The sequence below is a fragment of the Hyperoodon ampullatus genome (assembly GCF_949752795.1).
Source record: "Hyperoodon ampullatus genome assembly, chromosome: 16".
NCBI lineage: Eukaryota > Metazoa > Chordata > Mammalia > Artiodactyla > Ziphiidae > Hyperoodon > Hyperoodon ampullatus.
Window position 1 is genome coordinate 57,203,525 of NC_136929.1, and position 26,732 is coordinate 57,230,256.

The 26,732-nt window shown below is 34.7% G+C and overlaps 2 protein-coding genes across 2 annotated transcripts in view; both read right to left on the minus strand.

Annotated features, from left to right (window-relative positions):
• The window catches only part of ZC3H13 (zinc finger CCCH-type containing 13), a gene marked incomplete at its 3' end in the record, with an annotated part of 101,282 nt that extends 92,161 nt beyond the window's left edge, over positions 1–9,121 (minus strand). The window contains exon 1 of the mRNA XM_079721622.1: positions 8,988–9,121. The remainder of the gene's footprint in view (positions 1–8,987) is intronic.
• A 6,368-nt stretch (positions 9,122–15,489) lies between these two features.
• Positions 15,490–26,732, minus strand: part of LOC307065007 (zinc finger CCCH domain-containing protein 13-like) — a 32,030-nt gene continuing 20,787 nt past the window's right edge. The window contains exons 4-5 of the mRNA XM_079721751.1: positions 25,772–25,880; positions 15,490–15,611 (exon numbers count right to left, since the gene is read on the minus strand). Coding sequence (XP_079577877.1) covers positions 15,592–15,611; positions 25,772–25,880 — 129 coding nt within the window. The 3' untranslated portion in view covers positions 15,490–15,591. The remainder of the gene's footprint in view (positions 15,612–25,771; positions 25,881–26,732) is intronic.

Genomic DNA, 26,732 nt, shown 5'->3' on the forward strand with positions numbered 1-26,732 from the left:
CGGGAGAGGCCACAGCAGTGAGAAGCCCACGTAATGCAAAAAAAAAAAAAAAAAAAAAAAATTGTTATTCCTTTCTCACATAAAAAAAATAAGACATAAACCACCATAGCTTAATTGAGTCTAAACTGAAATTTATTTACTAACAGATATGAGTACAGATGCTCAATGGGTCTTGCCCAAATTTGGAAAACCATTTATGACCAATGGCTATTCAAATACTGAACAGAAAAATCACTGCAAGACTAAGAAATTCTAATTTGACTATCATTTGGTGCTTTCCAATTTCAATTTCATTAGGTTCTAGTCAGTTTGGAAATACCTAAACTGAAAAAATAAAGAATGTGGCTCTCCACTGAACTGACATTTTGGTTCGTTTTGAGTTTATTTCTGGGGTATACTCAAAATTGTTTCAGGAATGTCTGCAATACCCTTTGGTGATGTGTTCACAAAACTTAAATAAAACAGTTAATAATACTATCTTTTAAAACACATTACAGTGTAATCACATGTCTATTCCAATTTGGTGTCTATAACATGGAAGAAAAAATTTCGGTTCAAGCTTACATAATCAAGCTATCATATTAAGGCCAGAGCACCAATGTGTTGTCACATTATGGCTTCAGCATTTTAACCACATTTTTCTTCCTACTTATCCTTCAGGGAAAAAATAAGTTTGTTGATTTAATCATCCATTATCAAATGAATGTTTGTGTCCACCCTCCACCCCAAATTTATATGTTGAGGCCCTAACCTCCAATGGGATGCCGGAAGGAAGGGAGGAAGGGAGGGAGGGAGGGAGGGAGGGAGGAAGGAAGGAAAAGAGTCATTTTGATTCACTGGACAAATGTTAAGTGAGTACCTTTTATGCTAAGCATTATTTTTGACACTGAGGATACAGAAATGAAGAAGACAGACAAAATCACTAACAAAATAATAATGATGATTATAATAATATTAACAATAGCAGGTAACATATGCTGCTACTATGTCCACAGCATTGTTTTAAGTGCTTTTGTATATTAACTTATTTCGTCTATGAGGTAACTGAGACAGAGAGGACTGAAAAACAGTCTATCTTAGTTGCAGAGTCCAGGAGTAGCCCACCACCAACAAAAAAAGCCAATTTCCGCTAATTAATGCAACATACAACTCTATACAACAGAGTAATGAAGTATAAACTGTTAGGTCCAAAAAAAGTACATCGGGGGACTACATTAGGTGCTTGGTAAGGAAAGGGCCTTTACTAAGAAGATGGCTTTTGAGCCAAGAGCTGAAAGTTTGAGGGAAGAGCTTTTCACGCTGAGGACTCAGCAACCACAAAGGAGGCAGGAGGGATGGTGATATATAAAAAGAACAGAAAGAAGACAAGTATAACTATGATTCATGGGAGAATGAAAAGTTCATGAGAGGGTCAGAAAGCAGGCAGGGGACAGAGGATATGGAGCCTTCTAGGTCATGATAAAAGTTCAGATTTTCTTCTAAGTATAAAAGAAATCACTGGAGAGTTTTGGACAGGGAAGTATCATTCAGAAATTGAGCAACTTGCCTCAATAAATATGTAAGACAGAGAAAGAAAATGCTTCTGTGTGATGATTTGTTTTAGACCTAGTAGCTTGCTCTCCCTTTGCAGCAGGTGATAAATACTCCTCAGAAGGGGAATCATTTCTAACCAAATGATCTACAGAAACGAGGAGAATACTTTTGTTGTGGGAATCTTTTGAAAGATGTCTCCTCCATAAATAAATGGTACTTGAAAAACAGATTTGATTCAAGCAAACTAGTAAGAAGTACATAATACAAGTAAATCTAAGCCAAGTACTAATAATTTTGGTTCAATTTCATTTTTGCATTTATGTAGAAATGAATTAATTTCAAAAACCTCAGTCTAAGAATGGAGAAGAATGTTAAGATAAGCATTATTAGCACATACTTCAATGATATTCAAGTCCAGAATTATGTGCCATTTAATTATAATAATTTTTCAGAATCTGGTTCAAGAGCCTTACATGAACTTGTTCAATCCCATGACTTGAGTGAGCTAAAAACTGTACCTATCGTTGTGATCAAGAGTCAGAAGAGACCAATATCCAGTATCCCTGGCACATGGGGAGATTGTTTTTAAGCTCTAAGAGAGTTGGTATTCCAAATGCAATAAAGCCCAGAAACAATATACACCAGCATAACAAATATTAAGACAGCTGGCTCCTATCTTCTACCTGGTGGAACAAGTTAAACTTATCACTTTCTCCTGGGACAGGATGGGGTGATGAGGAGATGGAGAGGCCCAGCCCCTGCCTAGAAACAGCAAGCAATCCAGTCTTGGGAAAGAGGGAGGTAAAGAACGGTTCTCAAGTCCCTAGTCGGACTTCTCAGACCCCAAATCTCCTCAGCTCAGGCCAAGAAAATGGCTGTCAAATAAGGGAGTTTCTTGAAATTGCTGCCACTGTCCTGGAAGTTCGATTCAGTCACAGGTCATTTAACTGTCAGTAGAAAATTACCACCAGATAACAACACCAAACCAGAGCCAGACAGAAATGGATTTTGATAGTGTGGCTGGGTATCTGTTATTTCATTAATCTCACTACAAACCACACAGTCCCACATTTTTACCAGATTAAATTTTTGGCCTTTGTATGCCGTGTTATGCATTTCTGATTGGACCAATTATTAAACAGGGCTAAACTTCCCAACCACCTCCTGCTACTGAAAACCTCCCCGAAGAACAATTTTCCTCTCAAGTCTCTAATTCCATCAAGCATGATAGACAAAGGGTTAAGAGCACAATTTTTAGGAACATAAATACTACTCTAGATTTTGGCTGCAAAACAGGGGCTTTTCTGAGTTCAACAGATTTTCCCAGTATCACACCTATAAAAGGAAGTCCAAGCCTTGATCAATTGGACTAAATGTAAATGGCTTTTTTGCCCCCCAATGAAGTTATTTTGATATTTATAAAATGATTTCATTTTTAACACGTCTACCATGAATTCAGTATATTATATAATTATGTTCAGCTATATTACATATTTCTTTAAGTGTCTTAATTTTATATCCTAGCCTAAATTAGTATTCATGTAAAAATACTTTTTAGGTCTATAGACAGGGCTCAATTAAATGCAGAAAAAAGACAATGCCTCAGACAAGCAATTCCCAATCTGAATACAAAGGTTCCACATTAATATTAAAAGATTTGCATATCCTTCATGATATTATTTGTGCTAATGTCCACTAATTGGGAAAATATTATAAAAGATATTACAAATTCATCGATGTTTTTAAAGTCTGAATTTTAAAATTACATTATTCTCCTTTTTTCCTTTTAGATGGGATACTGGTATAGTGATTGTATTTTTTTTTTTTTAATGTATGGTTATTTACAACATTGTGTGAGTTTCTGGTACATAGCAAAGTGATTCAGTTATATATATATATAGACTGTGTGTGTGTATATATATATATAGATAGATAGATAGATATAGATAGTGATTGTATATTTTTAAGTGCCTTTCTCTTTTAGAGATATATACTAAAATATATACAGATGAAATGAAATAAGAAGTCTGGGGTTTGCTTCAAAATAACACTGGATGGGGGAGGTGGATGGGGTACAGATATGGATATGAGGGTCATTATAATATTCTATTTTTATGTTGTGAAATGCTCCGTAATAATAATGTGAATGTAACATTAACATGTAATTCTTCCATCCTCTATGTATAACTGAGTAACACTGGTACACCTTTACTCAAGAAACTATCAATTCAGTCTACAGAAATGCTTAGTGCACACATGGATTCCTCCCTGTCCTGTCCTTCATGGCCACAGAATAAGATTCACCAGTCCAGACCATGGTATTTGAACAAGAATGGTAGATAATGAATAAATTAAAGAATTAATCCAATAGGTAAATAGTCTTTGTCAAACATCTGAAACATTCTGATTTTAATTATTCAGATGTGTGCAATCACTGAAAGAAAATAAGACTGTCAATTTGGTTGTAATTTGCTTATTCTACTAAGCTGATGTCAAAGTCAGTAAGTTTTGAATGATCACATCTGTCTTTAAAATCTGAGGAAGACTCATGCAGGCATTTATACTCCTATCAAGACGTATTCAGGTAATTATAATAAAGTAATTTAAAAAAATACAACTTACTATGCTCTTAACACTATCTTACTAAACCACAAAATTCTGCATTTTGATTAGTATTTTGATCAAAACATATTACCTATCATAAAACCATATTTAACCAGCAGAATGAACTATACGCACTTGTTAGCTAACTTCTCTGGTTAACTACTATCCAAAAAGTTTTTGTGTTTCCTTAGGCCCTTGTTCTTAAACTACACTAATATACTGGTTGTTCCTAATTCAGCAAAGAATATAGAATACAGATTTTCATTGATAAAGATGATATTAGAGGTCCACTGAAACACTGCTGAAATATCCAGTTTAGGATTATCTAGATACAGTAGGTTAGGAATACTGATACAAAATATTCCCTTCACAAGTGATTTTCTGACTAAATACCTAACTCAAACTTAATTTTCCTGTGAGCTCATCTCTTCTAAAACAAATTACAGAATATAAATGGTTTAGCTGAGTTCCAAGTAATCAAGATTTTGCTGTTTTCTGTACTGAACAGGTCATAGAAAGTTTATTTTTCAAAATATTACGGGAAATTGCTACATTCTCTAAAAGCAGAGTAATAAAATAAATCCATAAGGCATTTTGGTTTTTTTGGATAAACAAGTGGTATGCAGGTTTTGATCAATGTTGCATAAATAAATCATTGCTGAGTAAAGTCTACCAGTCAAATTGTAAGACACTGATACAGAATCCCTTTAAGAACTATGGCCTGGAAACTATTTGTTTCAAAAGCAACTACATAACAGAATTTAGTGTTATTCAAATTAACAAATATTCTGGGAAGAGAGTATATTCTTAACTAGGTTGACACGGCCAATAAAGGTTTGGGATGAGCGTACTGAAATCCTCGATGCCAGATTAGTGGCAAAGGCCTAAAGAGTGATTAATAACTCTTAAGAATTTTTGGAGAATGGGGAAATTATGAATTTTTCTGGGAGGATATGGACGCTCTCCCCCCTCACGAAAACATACATGGGCAAATTTTAACTCACAGATCAGACCTCTAAAATCCAGGTTAGTAGCTCCTGGTGTAGAAAGTTTAAGAACTGAGACACAGAAGACAGGAAAAAGGACTTAAAGTCATAGGATCATGTGGCTTTGTTACACCATTTGTCTCACATTTTTGCATATGCATTTGGGAACCACCCTTTAAGAAATGTAAGCAATCCCCTATATCCAATAAGCCTAGTAAGTCTTACTTTACTTGGAAGGAAGAAAAACAATCCACATTTGGAAAGATATTATTTTATACACACATGATTACTGTATTACTTCCACCTGTAGTAACAAAGTTTCTGACAAGATTTTTGTTCACTGCTGCATCACCAATGTTTAAAGCAGTGTCCACCACACACTAGGTATTCAGTAACCTAATAAATAATAAATGTATTAGCATACTTTCACTTAAGCACAGCACATCCTGATAACCAAAATACTCCCAATAAACCCATTATAACATCTAAATTAATATTAAATGGCAATTTTCTCCAAAAGGAATTTAGATACTAACCTTTAATTACATACCCCAGAATCTGAAAGCAGTGACAAAGATTCTTAAATATACTGTTTGGCTTTAGAATTATTCTTTATTCACAGTAATGGAGATAAATTAAATGAATGAATCTGCCTTTAAAAAAAAAACACCTGGAAATCAAATCAACTCCTCCTAAATCAAAATGCCCCCTTTCAACCTTGTCAAATATGGCTTTAGAACTCCAGTGACAATCAGGTACCCATGCAGTCCTTCAGTAATCTGCTGCTTAGTTTCCTTAGACAGAAGAAATAAACCAAGTTCAGATTTTTCTGTACACTGAGCAACAGGTGAATCCTAGGCATACCTTACTGCTCCTGGTAGAGATGGCCAGGGAGAAAAAAATGGAAAATGAAGAATTAACCTCTGTAATATTCAATTCATCATAATACAAAATGTGTTACCATTTCAGTGGTGAACTACCCAGGGATGTAAGTTAAGAATCACCTCTCAAAGATTTCTGGGTCAAAATAACAAAACAAGAGCACCAAGAACCATTAGAGAAGAATAAAGACTTCTTAAAATGTAAATCAGCAAGAACATTTAACATAATTTATATCTGATTTACATGTCATTTTCAAAAACAAACCTACCAGATTGAATAAGATAAAGAGTGTATTTTAGGAAAATATGTTCAAGAATTATGGATGCTCCAGTTAACCATTTTTTATTGCTCCAATAGACATAATAATGTCGCTAGGTCCTAGCGACGGCTGACAGAATCATTCTGGTTCTTCTAAGTCACCAAAGGGAGGAGAGAAAAAAAAATTGATTCATCTAAAGAAGTTAGACAAGATGATCTCTTACCAAGACAAAGAAAGGGCTATGCTTATCACCAAAATCTTTTTGGGGGAAAAGACTGGGTTTTGTTGAACTTATATATCATAAAACTATTATCAGCTGCTTACTGGATGGATAATTTATCCTGAATGACTGCAACATAAAAAAGGCCATTTAAGAAAAGTCCATAGCAAACATCATTCTCAATGGTGAAAGACTGAAAGCTTCTCCTCTAAGGGACAAGGCAAGGATGCCCACTCTCACCACTTCTATTCAACACAGTATTGGAAGTTCTAGCCAGGGCAATTAGTCAAAAAATTTTTTTTAAAGGCATCCAAGTTGGAAAGAAAAAAGTAATTATCTCTACTTGCAGATGGCATGATCTTGTATGTAGAAAACGCTACACATTCCACAAAACAAAACAAACTGTTAGAACTAAAAAATGAATTCAGCAAAGTTGCAGGATGAAAAATCAGCATACAAAATCAGTTGTGTTTCTATACAACAATGAACAATCTGAAAAGGAAATTGTAAAAAACAATTCCATCTACAATAGCGTAAAGAAGAACAAAATAAAGCATAAAAATTACTTAATGTAAAAAATACTTAGGAATAAACCTAACCAAGGAGGTCAAACACTTGTATACTGAAAACTACAAAACACTGCTGAAAGAAATTAAGACACAAATAAACAGAAAGACATTCCATGCTCAAGGACTGGAAGATTTAATACGGTTAAGATGTCCATATCATCCAAAGAGATCTACAGATTCAATGCAATCCCTATCAAAACCCCAAAGATAGTTTTTGCAGAAATATAAAAATTCATCCCAAATTTATATGGAATTTCAAGGGACCTCAAATAGCCAAAATAATTTCAAAAAGTAATAACAAAGAGGATTCATGCTTCCTGATTTCAAAATGTATTATAAAGCCATAGTAATCAAAACAGTGTGGTACTAGCAGAAAGACAGACAAGCAGACCAATGGAGTAAAACAGAGCCCAGAAATAAATCCTTGCATATATGGTCAAATGATCTTCAAGGGTGCCAAGAACATTCAATGGGGAAAGGAGAGTTCCTTCAAAAAATGGTGCTGGGAAAAGTGGTTTTCTACATGCGAAAAATGAAGTTGGACCTTTATCTTACACCACATACAAAAAATTAACTCAAAAGGCACTAAAGACTGAAATATAAGATCTAAGACTTTAATAAAACTCCTACAAAAAAACATAGGGAAAAATCTTCATGACATTGGAGTTGGCAATGATTTCTCGGATATGACACCAAAAGCACAGGCACAAACATAAAACTGACAAATGGGACTACCTCATACTTTAAAAACTTCTGTGAATCAAAAAACACTATCAAGAGAATGAAAAGGCCACCTATGAAAAGGGAGAAAATATTTGCAAATCATATATCTGATAAGGGGTTAACATCCATAATTATAATGGATTCCTATAATTCAACAACAAAAATCAAATGGACTCAATTAAAAAAAGGATTTAAATAGACATCACTCCAAAGATGATATACAAGTGGCACAAAAGCAATGAAAAGATGTTCAACATCATCAATCATCAGCAAAAATGCAAATGAAAACCACAGTATCAACTCATACCAGTTAGGATGGCTACTATCCAAAACACAGAAAATAAGTGTTGGTGAGGATGCGAAGAAATTGGAACTCTTGTACACTGTTAATGGTGTACAGCAGCTGGTATGGAAAACTGTATGAAAGTTCCTCAAAGAATTAAAAATTAAATTACCATATGACCCAGCAATCCCACTTCTGAGTACATTGCCAAACAAACTGAAAGAAGGGTCTTGAAGAGATGTGCACACCCATGTTCATAACAGCACTATTCACAACAGCCAAGAGGTGGAAGCAACCTATACGTTCATCAGCAAATGAATGGATAAACAAAACATGGTATATAGACAATGGAATATTATTCAGCGTTAAAAAGGAAAGTAATCCTGTTACATGCCACAACATGGATGAACCTTGAAGACCTTATGCTAAGTAAAGTAAGCCAGTCACAAAAAGAAAAAATGATTTCATTTATATGAGGTATCTAAAGGAGTCAAAATCAAAGAAACAGAAAGTAGAACGATGGTTACTATGGACTGGGGAGCCGGGGGATAGGTGGGGGAGTGAAAAGGAGCTGTTTAAGGGTTATAGAGTTTTACATTTGTAAGATGAAAAGGTTCTGGAGGTCTATTTCATGTCACTGTGAATATACTGTATATACATATATATAGTATATATATATAAAAAAACACTACCAAATTGACATTTAAAAATGGTTAAAATTAAGAAATTTTATGTTTTTTAAATCATGATTTATATTACGTTTTATAAACATATTCACATTGATTGAAGTATTCATATTTCAATATGGTATTAAATACTTATAGTTTAAAAACACTAAATAATCCATTGTAGTAATGCCTAAAAGCTTCTGAAGAGTAGTTTAGATTCTAAGAAAGTAAGATTATTAAAAATATACAATCCTACTTACCTTGGCTTGTCTCTCTTTTCTCTTTGTCTTTCAAAATCTCGTCCTCTGTCCTTTCCATCTCTTGGTTTTTCTTCTATCCTGTCTTTTACTTTATATTTTTCTTTATATTTTTTCCCCAGAGCAATATCTTCCTGTATAGGAGGGGGTGGGCTAGGAGTACGAGGTCCTTTCTTCTTACTTTGGTTGCTTTTTGAATTCCTGAAGGTAACACAAAGCTATCAGAAGTCTAAAGACTTTTAGAAGGTCAAATAAATATTTTTTTCATTTTAACAAAGCACTTTTAAAAAATGGTAGCATTCCTTTCAATAACTTGCCATTTACTATTTTATATACTAGCAATCAATATCAAAAAAAATTTACTTGCTACCTACTTCATTAACACTGCTTATTATATAATTTTAAAGGGTATATTTCTGAGAAAAGATAAGAGGTGGAGTAGGAAGAGATTCTTTCAGGAAGGAAAAGATCATAAAATAAAACAACTGCATGAACTGAATTTTTTTTTAAAGCTTATTATAGAAAAGTAGATGAAAAAGTAAAAATCACCTATAATTCCATTACCCAAGGATAGCCAATGTTAACACTTTGGATATATGTCCACACTTTTTCCATGTCTCTTTCCCTTCTTCCCTCCCTGCCACCCCATATGCACAGTCATAATACAATGTTTTGTAAAATTTTTTGTACTAAATATAGCATGAGTATCTTTCTATAACAAAAAAGTGGATTTGATAATTATTCTTATGGACTGTACAGAATTTCCTTTAATAGATATGCTCCATAACTTCTTTAAACAATTTCACATTGGTAAGTTTTTCAGGTGGCTTCCATGTTTTCAGCATTATAAAGAACAATTACATCAACTATAAATGAAACCTTAAGCACTGTTAGTAAATATTCTTTTAAATCTTTGTTTTAAATCTTAAACATTCATTTAAATCTTTTCCAACTCTTAGATTACAGAGATGATCCTTTAAATTTCAGAATTTTGTATCTCACAGTTAATCTAACTGGGATTGTTTTTTTTGGGTCTAGACTATCCTCTTTAATTTGGCATTTAAAATCGTTTTATCTAAATGCTATAACTTTGAGTCTTTACACATTACAAATTGTCTGTCTTTACTTCATACCCTGACAACAGTTTGAGCATTTTGGTGTCATATCCTTTTCCCTCAGAGCTCTATAAATATTGTTACAATATTTTGTGGCATTTAGTGTTTTGGATGAAAAGTCCAAAGGGAGCTAATTTCTTTTCCTATGCAGGTTACCCAGCTCTTCTGCCTGTATGTATTATTATATTATTCCTTGCAAACTAAAAATTTCAAAATAAGTGTACGTTCTCTTTTTTTTTAACCTTTTCCATCACTCAGTGTGCTGCTTCAATCTGAAACCCTAGTCTTTTACTCATCTTTTTTTCTATTTTTATTTCATTAATTCTCCATATGACCTGAGTCTCTCTGGTTTGCTTTATTATAGTTACTACATCTCCTAGATCACTCCTTCATTGTTTTCCATTATTCCATCTCTCCTTTTACTTTCCAATATCTTAAAATATTGGAAATATCTTAAATGTGTTTTCAAATTCAGTAAATTTTCTTTTAAATTGCACTTTTTCTACTAATATTAAATTTGGCAATCTCTTTATTCTGCTATTTCCAGTTTTGTTTTGTCTTTTTTCCTGCGGTACGCGGGCCTCTCACTGTTGTGGCCTCTCCCGTTGCGGAGCACAGGCTCCGGATGCGCAGGCTCAGCGGCCATGGCTCACAGGCCCAGCCGCTCTGCGGCATGTGGGATCTTCCCGGACCGGGGCACGAACCCGTGTCCCCTGCATCGGCAGGCAGACTCTCAACCACTGCGCCACCAGGGAAGCCCGCTATTTCCAGTTTTAAAAATCATTTTTCATCCAAAATATCTTTGTTCACAGATCGCTTTTATTTTCACGATCAACTGCTCTCAACAGATCAATCAATATCCTCTCAAATCATATTAAAATTTTGAATTAATTTCTTATTTAAATTTGTTCCTGTTTTTTGCAACACTGAATGTTCAGTCTGGTACTTTTTAAGTAGCCCTTTCTCTTCACACATCTGGTAAGTTTTCACCAGCTACTTATTTCACTAGTTATTGATATTTATAAATGACAACTTAAGCGAAAATCCTAGAACTTACTTCCTGTGACCTAGAGTTCTCTAATCCCAAGATGCCTTAGCTGTAAAAAAAGGTAATGGATAGTATCTTCCTCAAAATTGCTGGTAAGATTAAAAACAGATAAAAGCAACTGACTCATAGCGGGCATTCAGAAAATTTACCTCTCTTAGTCCTTATCCCTACTTCTTATTGTCATAGATAGGGTCAACCATCTAGCAAGTCAGAAATTATTAAAATATGACCAAATCTACTTTTCATCTTTGTCTTCTGCCAAAACGATTACTAGTTACATATCTCACTGCATATTTATGAAGTGACTCAAATTTTTAATGTATTTAACGGATAAGTGATGTGTCTACATTTCTAAATATTTTTCCACTTAAAAGATACACACTAACCAACAGTTGGTAGATAGTATGAAAAATTACTTTGAAAACCATTTTCAAGATAAAATGATAGAGAAGTTCTTGACACAGACTGTATTTTCACATTATTGCCTGTGACAGAAACTAGCTAGGTGTTTACTACACTTTGTCCTGGCCATACTGTTGAACCATACTGTCTAGACTTTTTTGAAGTTAGATGTGGCCAAATGACCAAGCTCTGGCCAAAAAGAATGTGAGAGAAAGTGATGTACACCACTTCCAGGCCTAACTAGTAAGACTCTCACACTCCAGGTAATTGTAAACTATGTAACTAAATAAGTACAATACTCTTTTTTCTTCACATATTGCATTTTCTGGTATCCTCAAAAACCTAAGAAAGTAAAGCCATGGTCAGAAGGGGCCTAGGTACTGAAGCTGCATGTATAGAAGAGTCACATATTAATCAGAAACACCCACTTCTTACTTGAGTGAGAAATAAACTTCCATTGTGTTAAATTCACATTCTGGGATTAAGCTATTGTAACAACCAGGATTATGCCAGTACACTCACTGGCATAAGTGCAGAATTTCTTCAAATACCTTAAAAAATATATGTAGTTAGAAAACATAGTTGTGTTACAGATACAGGGTTTGCAAGTAACTTCCAACAGAATGGGCCAAAATTGATTTTGTGCATTCTGAAGTCAACAAGATCTTTCAACATTTTTTTTTTAAGTCAAATGATTATCCTTTAGTGGCAAAGAGCCCACTTCCTATTTGTGGCACACAGCTCAATTATCTACTTCTATCACTTTTAGAGCCTTTCTCTCTCTCTCTCTCCCCGAAACTTATTTCTTTTGAATAGCTTTTGACACACTTCACATGTCTCAGCTTAAAAGCTTTCCATCAGGCTCTCTCTTACAATAAATGTCTAAGAAAACTGCCAATTTTTACAGAGAAGTGTGAGTCTTAATTTGTCTGTGATTATCTCTGCCTACTCAATATGATAACCATGTAAAACCAAGGAGTTTGTTTACCTGACTGTCACCTCAATTGATTTACTGGCATTGGCTGCAACATTCCATTGAATTTTAACTGAAATTTCAATCCTTAACTTGTTGAATGTATTCAAACAGTTTATAGTATGATCCACAATGTAACTAAAAGTTGATGATCTGACCCACTCTAGGCAATGTAAACTGCACGACTACAGAAACGCTATACCCAATTCAGTGTTTTCTTTGTACCTTTAATGTACTGTTTTCCAGATCTTTCTGCTTCTATTATTAAATTAATGGTGCATCTTAAAGTCAATATCTTATAATACAGAAATATAGTAGTTAAATCAATGTGAGTAATTATTCATGCTCAATATTCATCAAAGGATAAGTGAATTACTAACAAAGCAGTAAGAGAAGACTACATGAAAATGAACAGGATGAAACTAACCCTTCATCTAAATAGTTATAGAAACTTTCTATGAAGAGATTAAGTTTTGAAGATTTTATAAATATTTAGAAAGGATTAGAAAATGAAAAGGAGTATTTCTGGTATGCTGGCGGTTTTTTTGGGAAATGAATGGAATTGAGGGAAAGTTATATAATTGGTTAGTCAAAAGAATAAAGAGCAAGTGGGGTAAATCATATCACTCTATAGTTCAACTTCTTTCATATCCCTTTAGTCAATCTTAGGAGCAAAGGAGAGAATCAAGTCAACTTTACAGAGTGCCTTATTACAATACAAAGCTCTTTGTAGAGCAGGTGCTGTGGGGAGATAGAACAGTGAACCATCAAGATTGCAATCTTCAAGGAGCTTAAATTTAATAGAGGTTGTAAAACGTGTGCCACAGCTAAAATATAATGCAAATAGCAATTAGTATTAAGTGAGAGGTACAAATAAAATCTGATATATAAAGGGGACAGAAATTATGTTCAGTAAGGAGAAATGGGAAAACTTAATGGAAAGACAGAATTTGAGCTGGACATTGAAGGTCTGAAGGTGATGAGTATAGGAAGAAGGCTGGACGAAAATATGGACAAAAGTGGAAAGATCAAAGTATGAATGCTATTCTAAAAAATCTGAATTTCAGCCAACAGAATGGAAAACTACTAAGTTTCTCAGTGGCATAATAAATTAATTGTAATTGTTGTTTTAAGATTTCTCTCACATCTCTAAAGTGAAGGGTTAGGGCAGCTGAATGAAAATGTTTAATGTGTGGCAGAATGGACACTAGATAAATAGAGTGAGTAGGATGATGTAATAAACTGGGTAAAAAGTAAATGGAATCTAGAATAGGGTTAAAGCCTCTAGAAACTAGGAGACAACTATGAGTTTCATTATGGGTTCAAATAGACATTTGCCAACTGGTCAAATACTGGGAAGAGGTTTTTAGTTTAGCCTTTTTCTTAGATAATAAATTAGTGTATGTCCTTTAATAAAATTTAAATAGTCCATAGTGACATTAAATGAAAAGGTATCTCCTGCCTTATTCTCAACCCCTCAATGTAATTTATTTCTATCTTTATTCTTTCAATTGACCACTACAATAATTCTAAATAATATATTCATACTGCTTCATACATACTATAAACAATTTAATCTCTTGATCATGTACACAAGGAGACAAGAAGAATGTTCATTGTGCATAATTTGTAGTAACTAAAACCTGAAATCAACTTAAATGTTCAACAAAAGAAAAGTAGATAAATACATAAATACTACTATGAAAGAACTACAGCTACATATATCAATATAGATAAATGTAAAAAAAATGCTAAGTGAAAAAGTAAGTTGCAGAAGAAAAGTTGTATCTATATTAAGATTAAATAGATGAAAGTAATACTATATATTGTAAGACAATACATATTATGGAAGTATAAACACACATGCATAGGTATCATAAACAACAAATTCAAGAGGGAAGGACCAGAAATACAGCTGTTTATTTCTTAAAAAATAAAAAGCTCTGAAGCATATATAGATGTGACACAGACCTTTGCTTTATTGTTCTCTATAATTTTCTTTTAAATGGAAACTTTTCACACTTTTTTCTTAGAAGAAAAAAGTTTACATTAAATACTGAATGTATTAAAAGTATCTTTATGTAATCTACCAAGTAATTATTTTGAATATCACTTCAGAAAAAGCAATTTAATTCTGGTACTATTTATCACCCTACTGACCTCTGCTGGTCCAGCAAGGGAGAGGATACTGCAGTTGTCTTCCTGTCTTTCTTGCTAGTTGAAGATGATGACTTAGGGCTTGATTTTCGCTTTGGAGATTTGCTAGACTTTCTTAGAGAAGGTGATGGAGATAACTTTGATCTAACCACTTCTGGTGAAACCTTCCAAAAGAATTCAGTAACTCAATTCAGAAACTCTTCCAATCATGGTTGTTATAATCAGACAACAAAGCACGTGTTTTAAAATTATACCAAACTTCAGATGAAGTATTAAGTGTTACGATAGCCACCACAAATTAATATTAGTCTGGCTCCTGAACCTATGCTGTTAACCAATACTAACTGCCCCAACATAACACTAATATCAATAAAGCAAACTAAAATTATGAAATTTCAAAATCTCCTCAGAAAAAACACAAATTATTAAAGAGTAGAAAGATACAATATATTTGAATATAATGTATCTTTCTACTCTTTAAAAAAGAAACAAGTATTCTAGAAATAGCATGGGCCTAAAAACCAGATGTATATAGATTCAAGTCCCATTTTACAATAGCTGGTGACTCCAAGCGACAGAAACTCAGTTTTGTTTATCTATTCAATAACAAATATATGTCCTATTTATCTAACAGAGAAATATGAAGATTAATTAACATAGTGAAGTATCAATATTCTAATACAACTTAAGATGTAGCAAGCATCTAGTGAGTTCTCTGATCAATACTCATTTTGATGTTAATTACTAACATATTTCAATAAATAGCATACCTCCTTTTTAATAATAATTTCTTCTCTTTTCTCCATGTTTTCTTGTTCCAGCTTCATTAATTCCCTCTGTATCTTTTGACGCTTCATTTCCAATGACAACTCATGAACATAATCATAATTAATATCTCCATTATCAGAATCTTTAAAATAAAAATTCCATTACTTGTCGGAAACTATTATAATTATCTATACCAAAAATTAGAGAAAATTTTTCAACGATTTTTTATACAAATTAAAATGGTAGATTCTTTAACAAGAACATACTTCAAAAAGATAAAAGAAATATACACTGTTTCTATAAAGAATTAAAATCAATATGGCTAATTTCTTTATGAAAACAAACATTTTTAAGGTTCCTGGGTTTTCTGGAAGTGATTTTGGGCTGTTTGGGTTTTTGGTTAGGAGACAGAATTTTTAAAAGATACACTTAAAACACTCAGCTATAAATTCTAAGCATTAAAGGCACCAAAGCCTTCAATATTTCATGCTGCATATGATATGATTCATTATCTTCTTCATTTTCTTAAAGACTCGTTAGTATTAAATTAAAGTCACATTAGGTGTGCAATACTGTTTCCATAGTTTTGTTGCTTTTTAAAAATTAATATCCTAACTGATTTGTATCTAAAAATAAAGTTAAGTAATTTTAATACTAATGTGTACATGAGCTAATTTTGGAAGGATCTATAACATTTTCATTATAAGTGATTTGTACTAGTTTCTTAGACTAGAACTGTCCATCTCTTCAATGGATCTGATAGCATGTATCTATTTCTATTCATCTTTTCCAATGAAAAGAATCTGAGGGTTGGTTTGGGTGGGGGAAGAGTGGTGTGAAGAACTATTTCATCACAACATGTAGTTTTCAGAGGCTCCTGGCACTGCTACCTATTTGCTAATAATGCCAAAAGCCTGGAGGAGGAAATTTCACTGACTTCTATTCTAACACATGAACACACTGGGCTTGACTGATTATAAACTGAGGTGCCTTCTCAAGCCATACTTTTAGCACTTAAGATCATCACTTCTTAACCTGGGGTAGAGAAATAAAATGAAGAACTAAAAAACAATAAAGATAAGGAGTCCTACTTGATTGCTTAAAGCACAAAAAAAACAGACATCATTGTCATGTACAGGTAAATACATTAGAATGAAAACTATCCATTCATGCTTGGGGACTAAGAGGGTAATTATATATCTTATTATCTGTGTCACAAAACTTGATTACTCATCTTATATTGGTGTATGATGATAAGTTCTCAGTAAATACATAACACTGACTAAATCATGCTTTTCAGTCAGCAAGCAATTACTAAATATTTATGGGCATGTAGTTTTTACTACATAAAATAATTAAAGATACTGAATTTAATTAAATGAATAGTGGCTATCTCTAGTTACGATTTTACACTCCATTGAGACACTTTACATCAGTGAATAGTAGGGTTCGATGATCCAGTTTGTTGTGTTCTTAAATTATTAACAGATAAAATTTCATTACTAAATACTAAAGGTAAAACAAAGGAAAGGGTAATTAATTGAGAAGAATGATTTACAGTGTTTCTGAAGGTATTATCAGTAATGTTCTGCTCATCTAAAAACTGCTATCTGGGAATATCACCCATACAGAACACATGTAAAAAAATGACAAACTGGCTTTCAGTCTTTAATCCCTAACCACTCAACCAAGGGGGAAGTGCGGGTAGGGGGAGACCTGAGCAGTTAAAATATATGTCGAAGTCAAGGTACTATAGCTAATATATTTTGCTTAGAGGGAAAGCTCTCAAGTCTTTACTCAGAAACTACTTATTCTAACTTTATGCATATCTGTTATAATCAAACGTAAGATGTTTTCCCAATCTATAAGAGATGGGCTATGAAGTAGGCACAATGCAACTGATAGTCTGACAAAAGAAGAAAAATCAAAAAGCACAAAACATTAGGAGAGGACTCAAAAATAGAGTCTGACGAGGGGAGGGATATATTGGGAGATTGGGACTGACAAATACACACTATTATATATAGCACAGGGAACTCTACTCAATACGCTGTAATGGCTTACATGGGAAAAGAATCCTAAAAAAAAAAAAAAAAAAAAAAAAAAAAGAGTGGATATAGGTATATGTATAACTGAATCACTTTGCTGTACACCTGAAACTAACACAACATTGTAAATCAACTATACTCCAATAAAAAATTTTTTTTAAAAAGGAGTCAAACCGGGCCTCCCTGGTGGCGCAGTGGTTGAGAGTCCGCCTGCCGATGCAGGGGATACGGGTTCGTGCCCCGGTCTGGGAGGATCCGATATGCCGTGGAGCGGCTGGGCCCGTGAGCCATGGCCACTGGGCCTGCGCGTCCGGAGCCTGTGCTCCGCAACGGGAGAGGCCACAACAGTGAGAGGCCCGCGTACCACAAAAAAATAAAAAATAAAAAAGGAGTCAAACCATTTAATAAGTTTAGAAAATGTCTCTCATATCTTACAGCTCAAGGTTATCATTACAATTACCTTAGAATCATCTATATGAATCAGCTGTTGTAAGTCATCAGGAAAATATTAAATATAATTAGAACGGCACATTTAACAGGCAGAGATTTTTTAAGAATATGTAACAAAAATACATGCAGTACATAAGGTTGACATTCTTTATATATAAAGAACTCTTATTAATTAAAAGAATGGGCAAAGGACACGAACAGATATAAACACAAAAAGAAATGCAAATGATATATAAATAAGCCTTTTTCATGTATTAAAGAGCCATTTTTTCCCTAATTATAATATTTGGTACTGGCAAAGGTACAGATAACAGGCATGTTCATTCTTTGGAGGTAGCAATGTAAACTAATATTTCTAGCCTGGAAAATAATTTGGTAGTATGGGTAAAAGCTTTTAGAACATTCATACCCTTTAATATGACAATTTTACTTCCAGCAATCTACTGTATGCAAGTAATCATATTCAATAGATATAAAAATAAGCCTTTGTATTTATACTCTTCTACACGCATTGCCCCATAGAAAGATTTTTCCATGTCATACACAAAGGTAAAACACCTCCATTTTAACATTTGCAAAGCATTTCATGATATGAACATATCATAGTTTAACCATTTTCCTTCTGACATTTACTTTGTTTTCAATAGTTTGCTATTATAAACAAGACTTCAGTGAACATTTTGATACCTACCTTACTTCACAGGAGCAAGTATTTTTTTTAGAACAAACTAGATTTGCTGGACAAAAGATAAATATGATTTTTATTTTTAATATTGCCAAATTATACTCCAAAACAGCTTTACCAATGTAAACTTCCACTTGATAATACTAGTATTTTTCATTTCTGCCAATCTGATGGGTGAAGAGTGCTATCTCTATTTTCATTGGCATTTCCCTGTAGTAAGGCTGAGCATTTATTGTCCATTTCTATTTCCTCTATGAATTTCATAACCAATTTTTGGTTTTTTCCCTGTTTTCCAACTGTACTATCTTTTTCTTATATATTTGTGGAACTTCATTATAGGTTTATACAGTGCTTTTATTATATAGTTATTCATTACACATGTCAAATACTTTCTTATAGTGATCTATTTTTAATAGATCACTTGTGTGTTTAGTTATACAAAAAAATTTAAATCCTTATGTAATCAAATCTTTTATAGCTTCTGGATTTTATGCTTTATTTTAGGCGGATGTACGTACCACCAAGATTGCCAAAATATGTTCATTCATTTTCTCCTCTACTGAAATGATACTTTTGCTTTTTATATTACTGCACTGGTCCTTATGGTAAACAAATATGATAAGTTTAGGGAACCAAATAAAAACAAAGACTTGGGAGTGGGGAGCCGGAAACACAGAAAGCAATTGGATAATGAAAAGTTTTGTAGGTACAGAAGAATTTGTACTTGATCCTCAAGGCAATGGGAAATCAGAGAATTTTAAATAGGGGAATGAAATGAACCAATTTATTCTTTTAAAAGCTCACTCTAACTCAGAGAATGAGAGAGATATTTGCAATACATATATCTGATGAAGATCTCATGTTCAGAATATATAAAGATACTCAATTAAAAAAACAGTAACACAATAAAACAGTAGGCAAAAGTCGAGAATAGAGTTTATAAAACAGGTTGTACAATGGCCAAAAATGTAAAAAAGTTCTCAATTTCATTACTCATTCGGGAAATGCACACTAAAACCACAAAAAGATACTACCACACACCTCCAGAATGGCTAAGATGAAAAAGGCAAAAAACAACAGAGAAAGGAGAATCTTTTTTTTTTTTTTTTTTGCGGTACGCGGGCCTCTCACTGTTGTGGCCTCTCCCGTTGCGGAGCACAGGCTCTGGACGCACAGGCTCAGCAGCCATGGCTCACGGACCCAGCCGCTCTGCGGCATGTGGGACCCTCCTGGACCGGGGCACGAACCCGTGTCCCCTGCATCGGCAGGCGGACTCTCAACCACTGTGCCACCAGGGAAGCCCAAGGAGAATCATTTTTGACTTGACATTATCTACTAAAGATGAACATATGAAAACTCCATGGCCCAGCAATCCTACTCCCAAGCATAAACTCAAGGGAAATGGGTACATGTTTACCAAAGATATGATTAGGAATAGTAATAGCAACTTATTCATAACAGCCCAAAACTAGAAATTACTCAAATGTTTATCCACAGTAGAATGAATAAATCATGGTATATTCAGTGAAATACTACATACCAGTAAGAATGAATGAACTATAACTATACGCAATAATCTCACAGACATATTGTAAGCAAAAGAAGCTAAGCAGGGGGCTTCCCTGGTGGCGCAGTGGTTGAGAGTCTGCCTGCCGATGCAGGGGACACAGGTTCGTGCCCCGGTCTGGGAGGATCCCACATGCCGCGGAGCGGCTGGGCCCATGAGCCATGGCTGTTGGGCCTGCGCGTCCGGAGCCTGTGCTCCGCAGCGGGAGGCCACAACAGTGAGAGGCCCACATACCGCAAAATAAAAAAAAAAAAAAAAAAAAAAGAAGCTAAGCAGGGACTTCCCTAGTGGCGCAGTGGTTAAGAATCCACTTGCCAATGCAGGGGACACGGGTTCGAGCCCTGGTCTGGGAAGATCCCACATGCCGCAGAGCAACTACGCCCATGCACCACAACTACTGAGCCTGTGCTCTAGAGCCCACGAGGCACAACTGCTGAAGCCCACGCGACTGGAGCCTGTGCTCCGCAACAAGAGAAACCACCGTGATGAGAAGCTCACACACCACAAGGAAGAGTAGTCCCCGCTCGCTGCAACTAGAGAAAGCCCGTGCACAGCAACAAAGACCCAATGCAGCCAAAAATTAAATAAAAAAATAAATTTATTAAAAAATAAAGAGAAGCTAAGCACAAAAAGAGTACATGCTATAGGTTCTATTTATATAGAGCTCAAAAACAGACAAAAGTAATCCATGGTGGCAGAAAATCAGGACAGCAGTTATCTTTGGGAGATGAGGGCTGGAAGGCAGTAACTGGAAAGGGAGTACAAGGGGGCTTATGGGATACTAATAATTTTCTATTTATTGATGGGTGCTGGTTATACAAGGCTGTTCTGTTCATGAAAATTCAGTAAGTTGTACACATGAATCATGCACTCTTCTGAACATATTATTGTACTTCAGTAAAAAAAATTTTTGTGAAGAGTATTCTGCCTGTAAGTGAAGAATGATTTAGGAGACAAGGCTAATCTCAAGGCATGAGGTTAGAAGGTTATTTAATAAAATATATTTATAGGCAACAAATATCTTAAGAACTAGAATATTAGTAGTAATTTAGAGAAACAGATGGTTCTGAAAGACATTCAGTAGATAGAAATGTTCAGAATTCCATAAATGTCTGGGTTGAGGGTAAAAAGTAGTATCAACAATGACTCTCAGAAAAGGGAACCCTCTTGCACTGTTGGTGGGAATGGAAATTGATACAGCCACTATGGAGAACAGTATGGAGGTTCCTTAAAAAACTACAAATAGAATTACCATATGACCCAGCAATCCCACTACTGGGCATATACCTAGAGAAAACCATAATTCAAAAAGACACATGCACCCCAGTGTTCACTGCAGCACTATTTACAATAGCCAGGTCATGGAAGCAACCTAAATGCCCATCAACAGATGAATGGATAAACAAGACAGATTAATGGATAAACCATAATTCAAAAAGACACATGCACCCCAGTGTTCACTGCAGCACTATTTACAAGAGCCAGGTCATGGAAGCAACCTAAATGTCCATCGATAGATGAATGGATAAACATATATACAATGGAATATTACTCAGCCATAAAAAGGAATGAAATTGGGTCATCTGTAGGGATGTGGATGGACCTAGAGACTGTCATACAGAGTGAAGTAAGTCAGAAAGAGAAAAACAAATATTAAAAAAAAACAATTATTAACGTGTATATGTGGGATCTAGGAAAATGGTACAGATGAACCAGTTATCAAGGAAGAAATAGAGACACAGATGTAGAGACAAACGTATGGACACCAAGGGGGGAAAGCGGGGATGGGATGAATTGGGAGACTGGGATTGATATATACACACTAATATGTATAAAGTAGATAATTTTTTAAAAAAATGAAACAATGACTCTCAGGCTTTTGGGAAACCAGTAGGAAAGTGGTGCCCTTAAGATATGGGACTCAGATGGAGATATCCAGTTGGCAGATGCCTCAATTAAGAGCTCCAGATATTGGAGTCATTAATACATAGATGGTAATGATGCCCTGGGAGCAAGATTTCATCTGGACAGAAAAATGGAAAATGAGAAAAAAAGAAGTCTTGGTGAAGGGGAAACAACTAGAAATTTTAGAAGCTGCTTCTAGAGACAAGTGGTTCTCAAAGAGTAGTCTGAGGACTCCTAAGGATTCCCAAGACAATTTCTAGAGTTCCAGGAGATCAAAAATATTTCTATAATACTACATTATTTGCCTGGTTTATTCACTCTCTCTTGAGTTTATAGTGGAGTTTTCCAGAAGTCACATGATATGTGATATCAGTAACAGATTGAATGCAGAAGCAGATATGAAAATCTAGAGGTCTTTCATTAAGCCAGTTAAGAGTTTACTTTAAGAAGTTAAAAAGATTTTCAGGGAGTTTCCTGGTGGTCTTGTGGTTAGGATTCGGCACGTTCTCTTCAGTGGCCCAGGTTCAATCCCTGGTTGGGGAACTGATCCTGCAAGCCTAGTGGTGTAGCCAAAAAAAAAACCCCAAAAATGTGCAAAAACATGTAAAACATTGCCACCTCCTCCAATTTCTATTTTTGCTTTGCAAAGCATAGCTATTTTCCATAAAAGTATATGTTAGGTTTACTGCTGTCATTGTTAAATATATTAATAAATATTTTTAAATGTTCTAATTTCTAAATTAGAACCAATTGGTTCTAAATGAACCAATTTCTAATATGGAGACTACTGAAACAGATAATCCACAAAACAAAAGTTCTTTGGGGTCCATAAAAAGAGTGAAAAGTGTCCTGAGATCGAAAGTTTGACAATTACTCATACAGATCAACTTCTTCTGAGTCTAGCTAAAATTGCTGTTCACTTTAGATTGAAAATGCAGAAGGTAAATATATTAAATGAGCTCAGTCTAACTCCATGCTTCAATATTCTTTAAAACAGAAAAACCAGAGATACACAACAATCAGAACCTCAGGAGAAAGAGTAAGAAATAGCAGTGTATTTTGTATGTAAAACTACTATGAGACATTTACTCACCTTTTAAAAGAATTTCACACATAAAAGCCTCTTGTAATAAAATCACTTTCGTTTTTTAAAGATGACAGTCTGAGCGAAGACTTGGGAATGAACATTTAAGGGACAGACAGCATACAAGGAACCTCTATGTAAGACCAAAGGGCTTCAACAGGAGAACAGAAAACCTGACAAATGACAGATGGAAGCCAAGGGGAAAGTGTTTCAAGAAGACAGAGGCTCTGGGATGTGTCACATGCTGCAGAAAGGTTATAGAAGAAGGAGACAAGTGTGTCTCCTTTTATTTAGCAAAGAGGAGGTTACTGTGACCTTAAAGAACAGTTTTAGTGAAGACAAGGGTCAGAAGACTGAATAAATATGAGGTGAAAAAGTAGAATTTGGGGGCTTCCCTGGTGGCGCAGTGGTTGAGAGTCCGCCTGCTGATGCAGGGGACACGGGTTCGTGTCCCAGTCCAGGAAGATCCCATGTGCCGCGGAGCGGCTGGGCCCGTGAATCATGGCTGCTGAGCCTGCGCGTCCGGAGCCTGTGCTCCGCAATGGGAGAGGCCACAACAGTGAGAGGCCCGCGTACCGCAAAAAAAAAAAAAAAAAAAAAAAGTAGAATTTGGTTGTAAAGTGGGAATAAGCAGGGTGATGGCTCAAAATAATATGGGGAAAAGAGAAAATGTGCCAAGATGGATGTTAAAGCTGTAAAAGAGAATGCAACATAAATGAAGAAGACTGCAAAGGGGGGAGGAAATCAGGGGAATATAACTTTATGCAGCAGGACGGAGGCCCCTTGTAAAGAAAAAGAGGGAAGTTAAAAAGTTTAGATGTGAATGAAAGACTAATTCATAGGTGTGGTGGCAGGAAGTTGAAAGAGTTTGTGGATAAAGAATTCCATCATCTCTGTGTTGTAAATAGCAAGCAGGAGAAAGGGGCTGGAAGGTTTGAGATTTAAGGAGTTGGAGATTTAAGGAGAGGGTCTGAAAGAGCTACTATGAAGAAAAGGAGCAAACTAACTTAGGCTTTTCTGAACCTTTAAAATGTTCAACAATTAGCATGCATTATTGTAATGGGAATAGAAGTTTCTATTTTGAAAAATAAGCAGCCAATATATTTCAGAATGTGTTTTATACAAAAATAATTAAAATGAAAAAAAATGTTGAGTGTGTTAAGAGTTCATCCCTTAGAATTTAGGAAAAGTTAGCCATTCATCCTTGAACAGTTAAGGCTTGTAATATTTTACTTATTGCTATTTTGTAGGAGGTATTAGATTTATTTATGAAGTCCCATGAAGTAATCATAGAGAAGTTTCCTACTTGTTCTTAGAAGCAATGTTTTAACAGACAATACTGTATAAAGATGGAATGGATTTCCTTAAAAAGTACTGATGTTCAAATTACTGGACAGCCATTTAAGGTACTTTTCAAGTATTAGTCTGTAAGTTTTCAGAGATAGTTCTTAAATATAGTAGTAAACATTTTAGGCTTGCAGGCTCTTGGCTGTCATAGTACTCAACTCATCTATTGTAGCTCAAAAGCAGCCACAGAAAATATGTAACCAACAGACATGGCTGTTATCCAATAAAACTTTACTGCAAAAACTGGTGGCAGGCCCACAAGCTATAATTTTCTAGCCCCTGGTTTAAGTTTTCAGCTATCTGATGAGGAAGTTGCTTACATCCTTAAACTCTTTAGTTTTGTCATCTATAAGTAGAGTAACAAAGCTACTGATTTAATGAGGTAATTATATGTTATATTAAAATGCCCAGTACACCCAACACATTCAACAAATGTGAGTTCCCCTTCTCTGTATTTGGTAGTGTGAGGCTACAGTGCTCACATTCCAGAAGATCACAGAAGTAGAGAAGAGAGAACATTCATGGTGTGGAAAGTAAATGCTTACTTGTTAAAGACAATGACTCAAAGATAATTTTGCTAATTTCTTATGAACAAATCCCAGGTCTCAATTATCATCTGATTTCAATTTCTTGAAAGATGAAATCCAACAATTTTTTAGAAATAATTTTCCTAGGTCTTTAAGGTTTAAGAATCTCACTTTTAGGGCTTCCCTGGTGGCGCAGTGGTTGAGAGTCCGCCTGCCAATGCAGGGGACACGGGTTCGTGACCCGGTCTGGGAGGATCCCACATGCCGCGGAGTGGCTGGGCCCGTGAGCCATGGCGGCTGAGCCTGCGCGTCCGGAGCCTGTGCTCCGCAATGGGAGAGGCCACAACAGTGAGAGGCCCGCATACCGCAAAAAAAAAAAAAAAAAAAAAGAATCTCACTTTTAATATTTTATGCAAAACAATAAACATAAATTTAGATTCTTTTAAACCTTGGTACTGAGGAACTTAAAGATTTACAAATGTAATAAAATTCCAAAGGACTGTGATGCTGTACAGTTTCTAGGGAGAATAGCTTTCTCTGCTTTTGTTCTGCTACTATATGCCATTTTCTGCCTTATAACTCAATAAGATAGACACAAGTCAATTAGACAATTCTGAAACTATAGCTGGAAAGTGTTTTGAAGCCCACAGGAAGTCTACAAAGTGAATAATCAATAAATTGACTATATAAACAAAGATTTTTGAAACTCACCATCTCTATTAGTTTCCCATTCTACATTTTCTTCTTCACTTTCTGGAGTTCTCTCCTTAGTGATTTTTATGTCTTCCTTTTCCCTATGTCTCCCTCTTGAAGATTCTTTCTAAAAAGTACATACATACATATGGGTTATTATATTTATAAAAACTACATGAGGTAGTTACTATAATACAGAATATTTCTAAGTTCATTTTTGTTTCGTTAAAGAATCAGTCTTGCAAATAATCACGCATCCACTAAGTAGAGGAAGTAACATGTTCTAGAGTATCACAATGGAAAGACTGTACTATTGTCTATTTTACTAAAGGACGGCAACTTGGTAAATGTTTGAAGTAACTAAGATTTTAAAAGATACAACGAAAATCGAATACTTTAATAAGCATTTGGTAGTATACTACATACTCAGTTTCTACGTGAAAATTATGGGGTAAAGTTTAAAACGGATAAAGTACAACTGGAGGAATTGTAAGTGACTATATTTTTAAATTACTTTAAAAAGGTTACACCATTCACAGTAGATTCTCAAATATAATTGCTGATCTAAGACTTGTCATATACTAACGTAAAAGCATTTACCTACACCTAAAGATAAATCCAAACTCATCTAATAATTTTATAAATGCTTTAAAAGGGGGGATTTCTCCTATTTTGATGAAACCAAAATGGTAACTAAAATAGTTAGAAAAGTTACCTTTACACTGCAGTTAAAAACCAAAAAGTTTTACATTTTATTCCAGGTATAACAGTAGCCTATAGACAAAGCAGGACAACAGTGATTCAGTTCATAAAAGTTAATTAAATATCCTGTTACATAAGATGAAGACTCTAAACCACATTTTACTAAGTGGTAAGAAAATAACCAGTGTCATGGAATTGTTATCTTCCCCCCACCATGTCTCACTTTTGTTAACACTAAATCCTGACTATGAAAGACACTAACACACAAGGACATTAA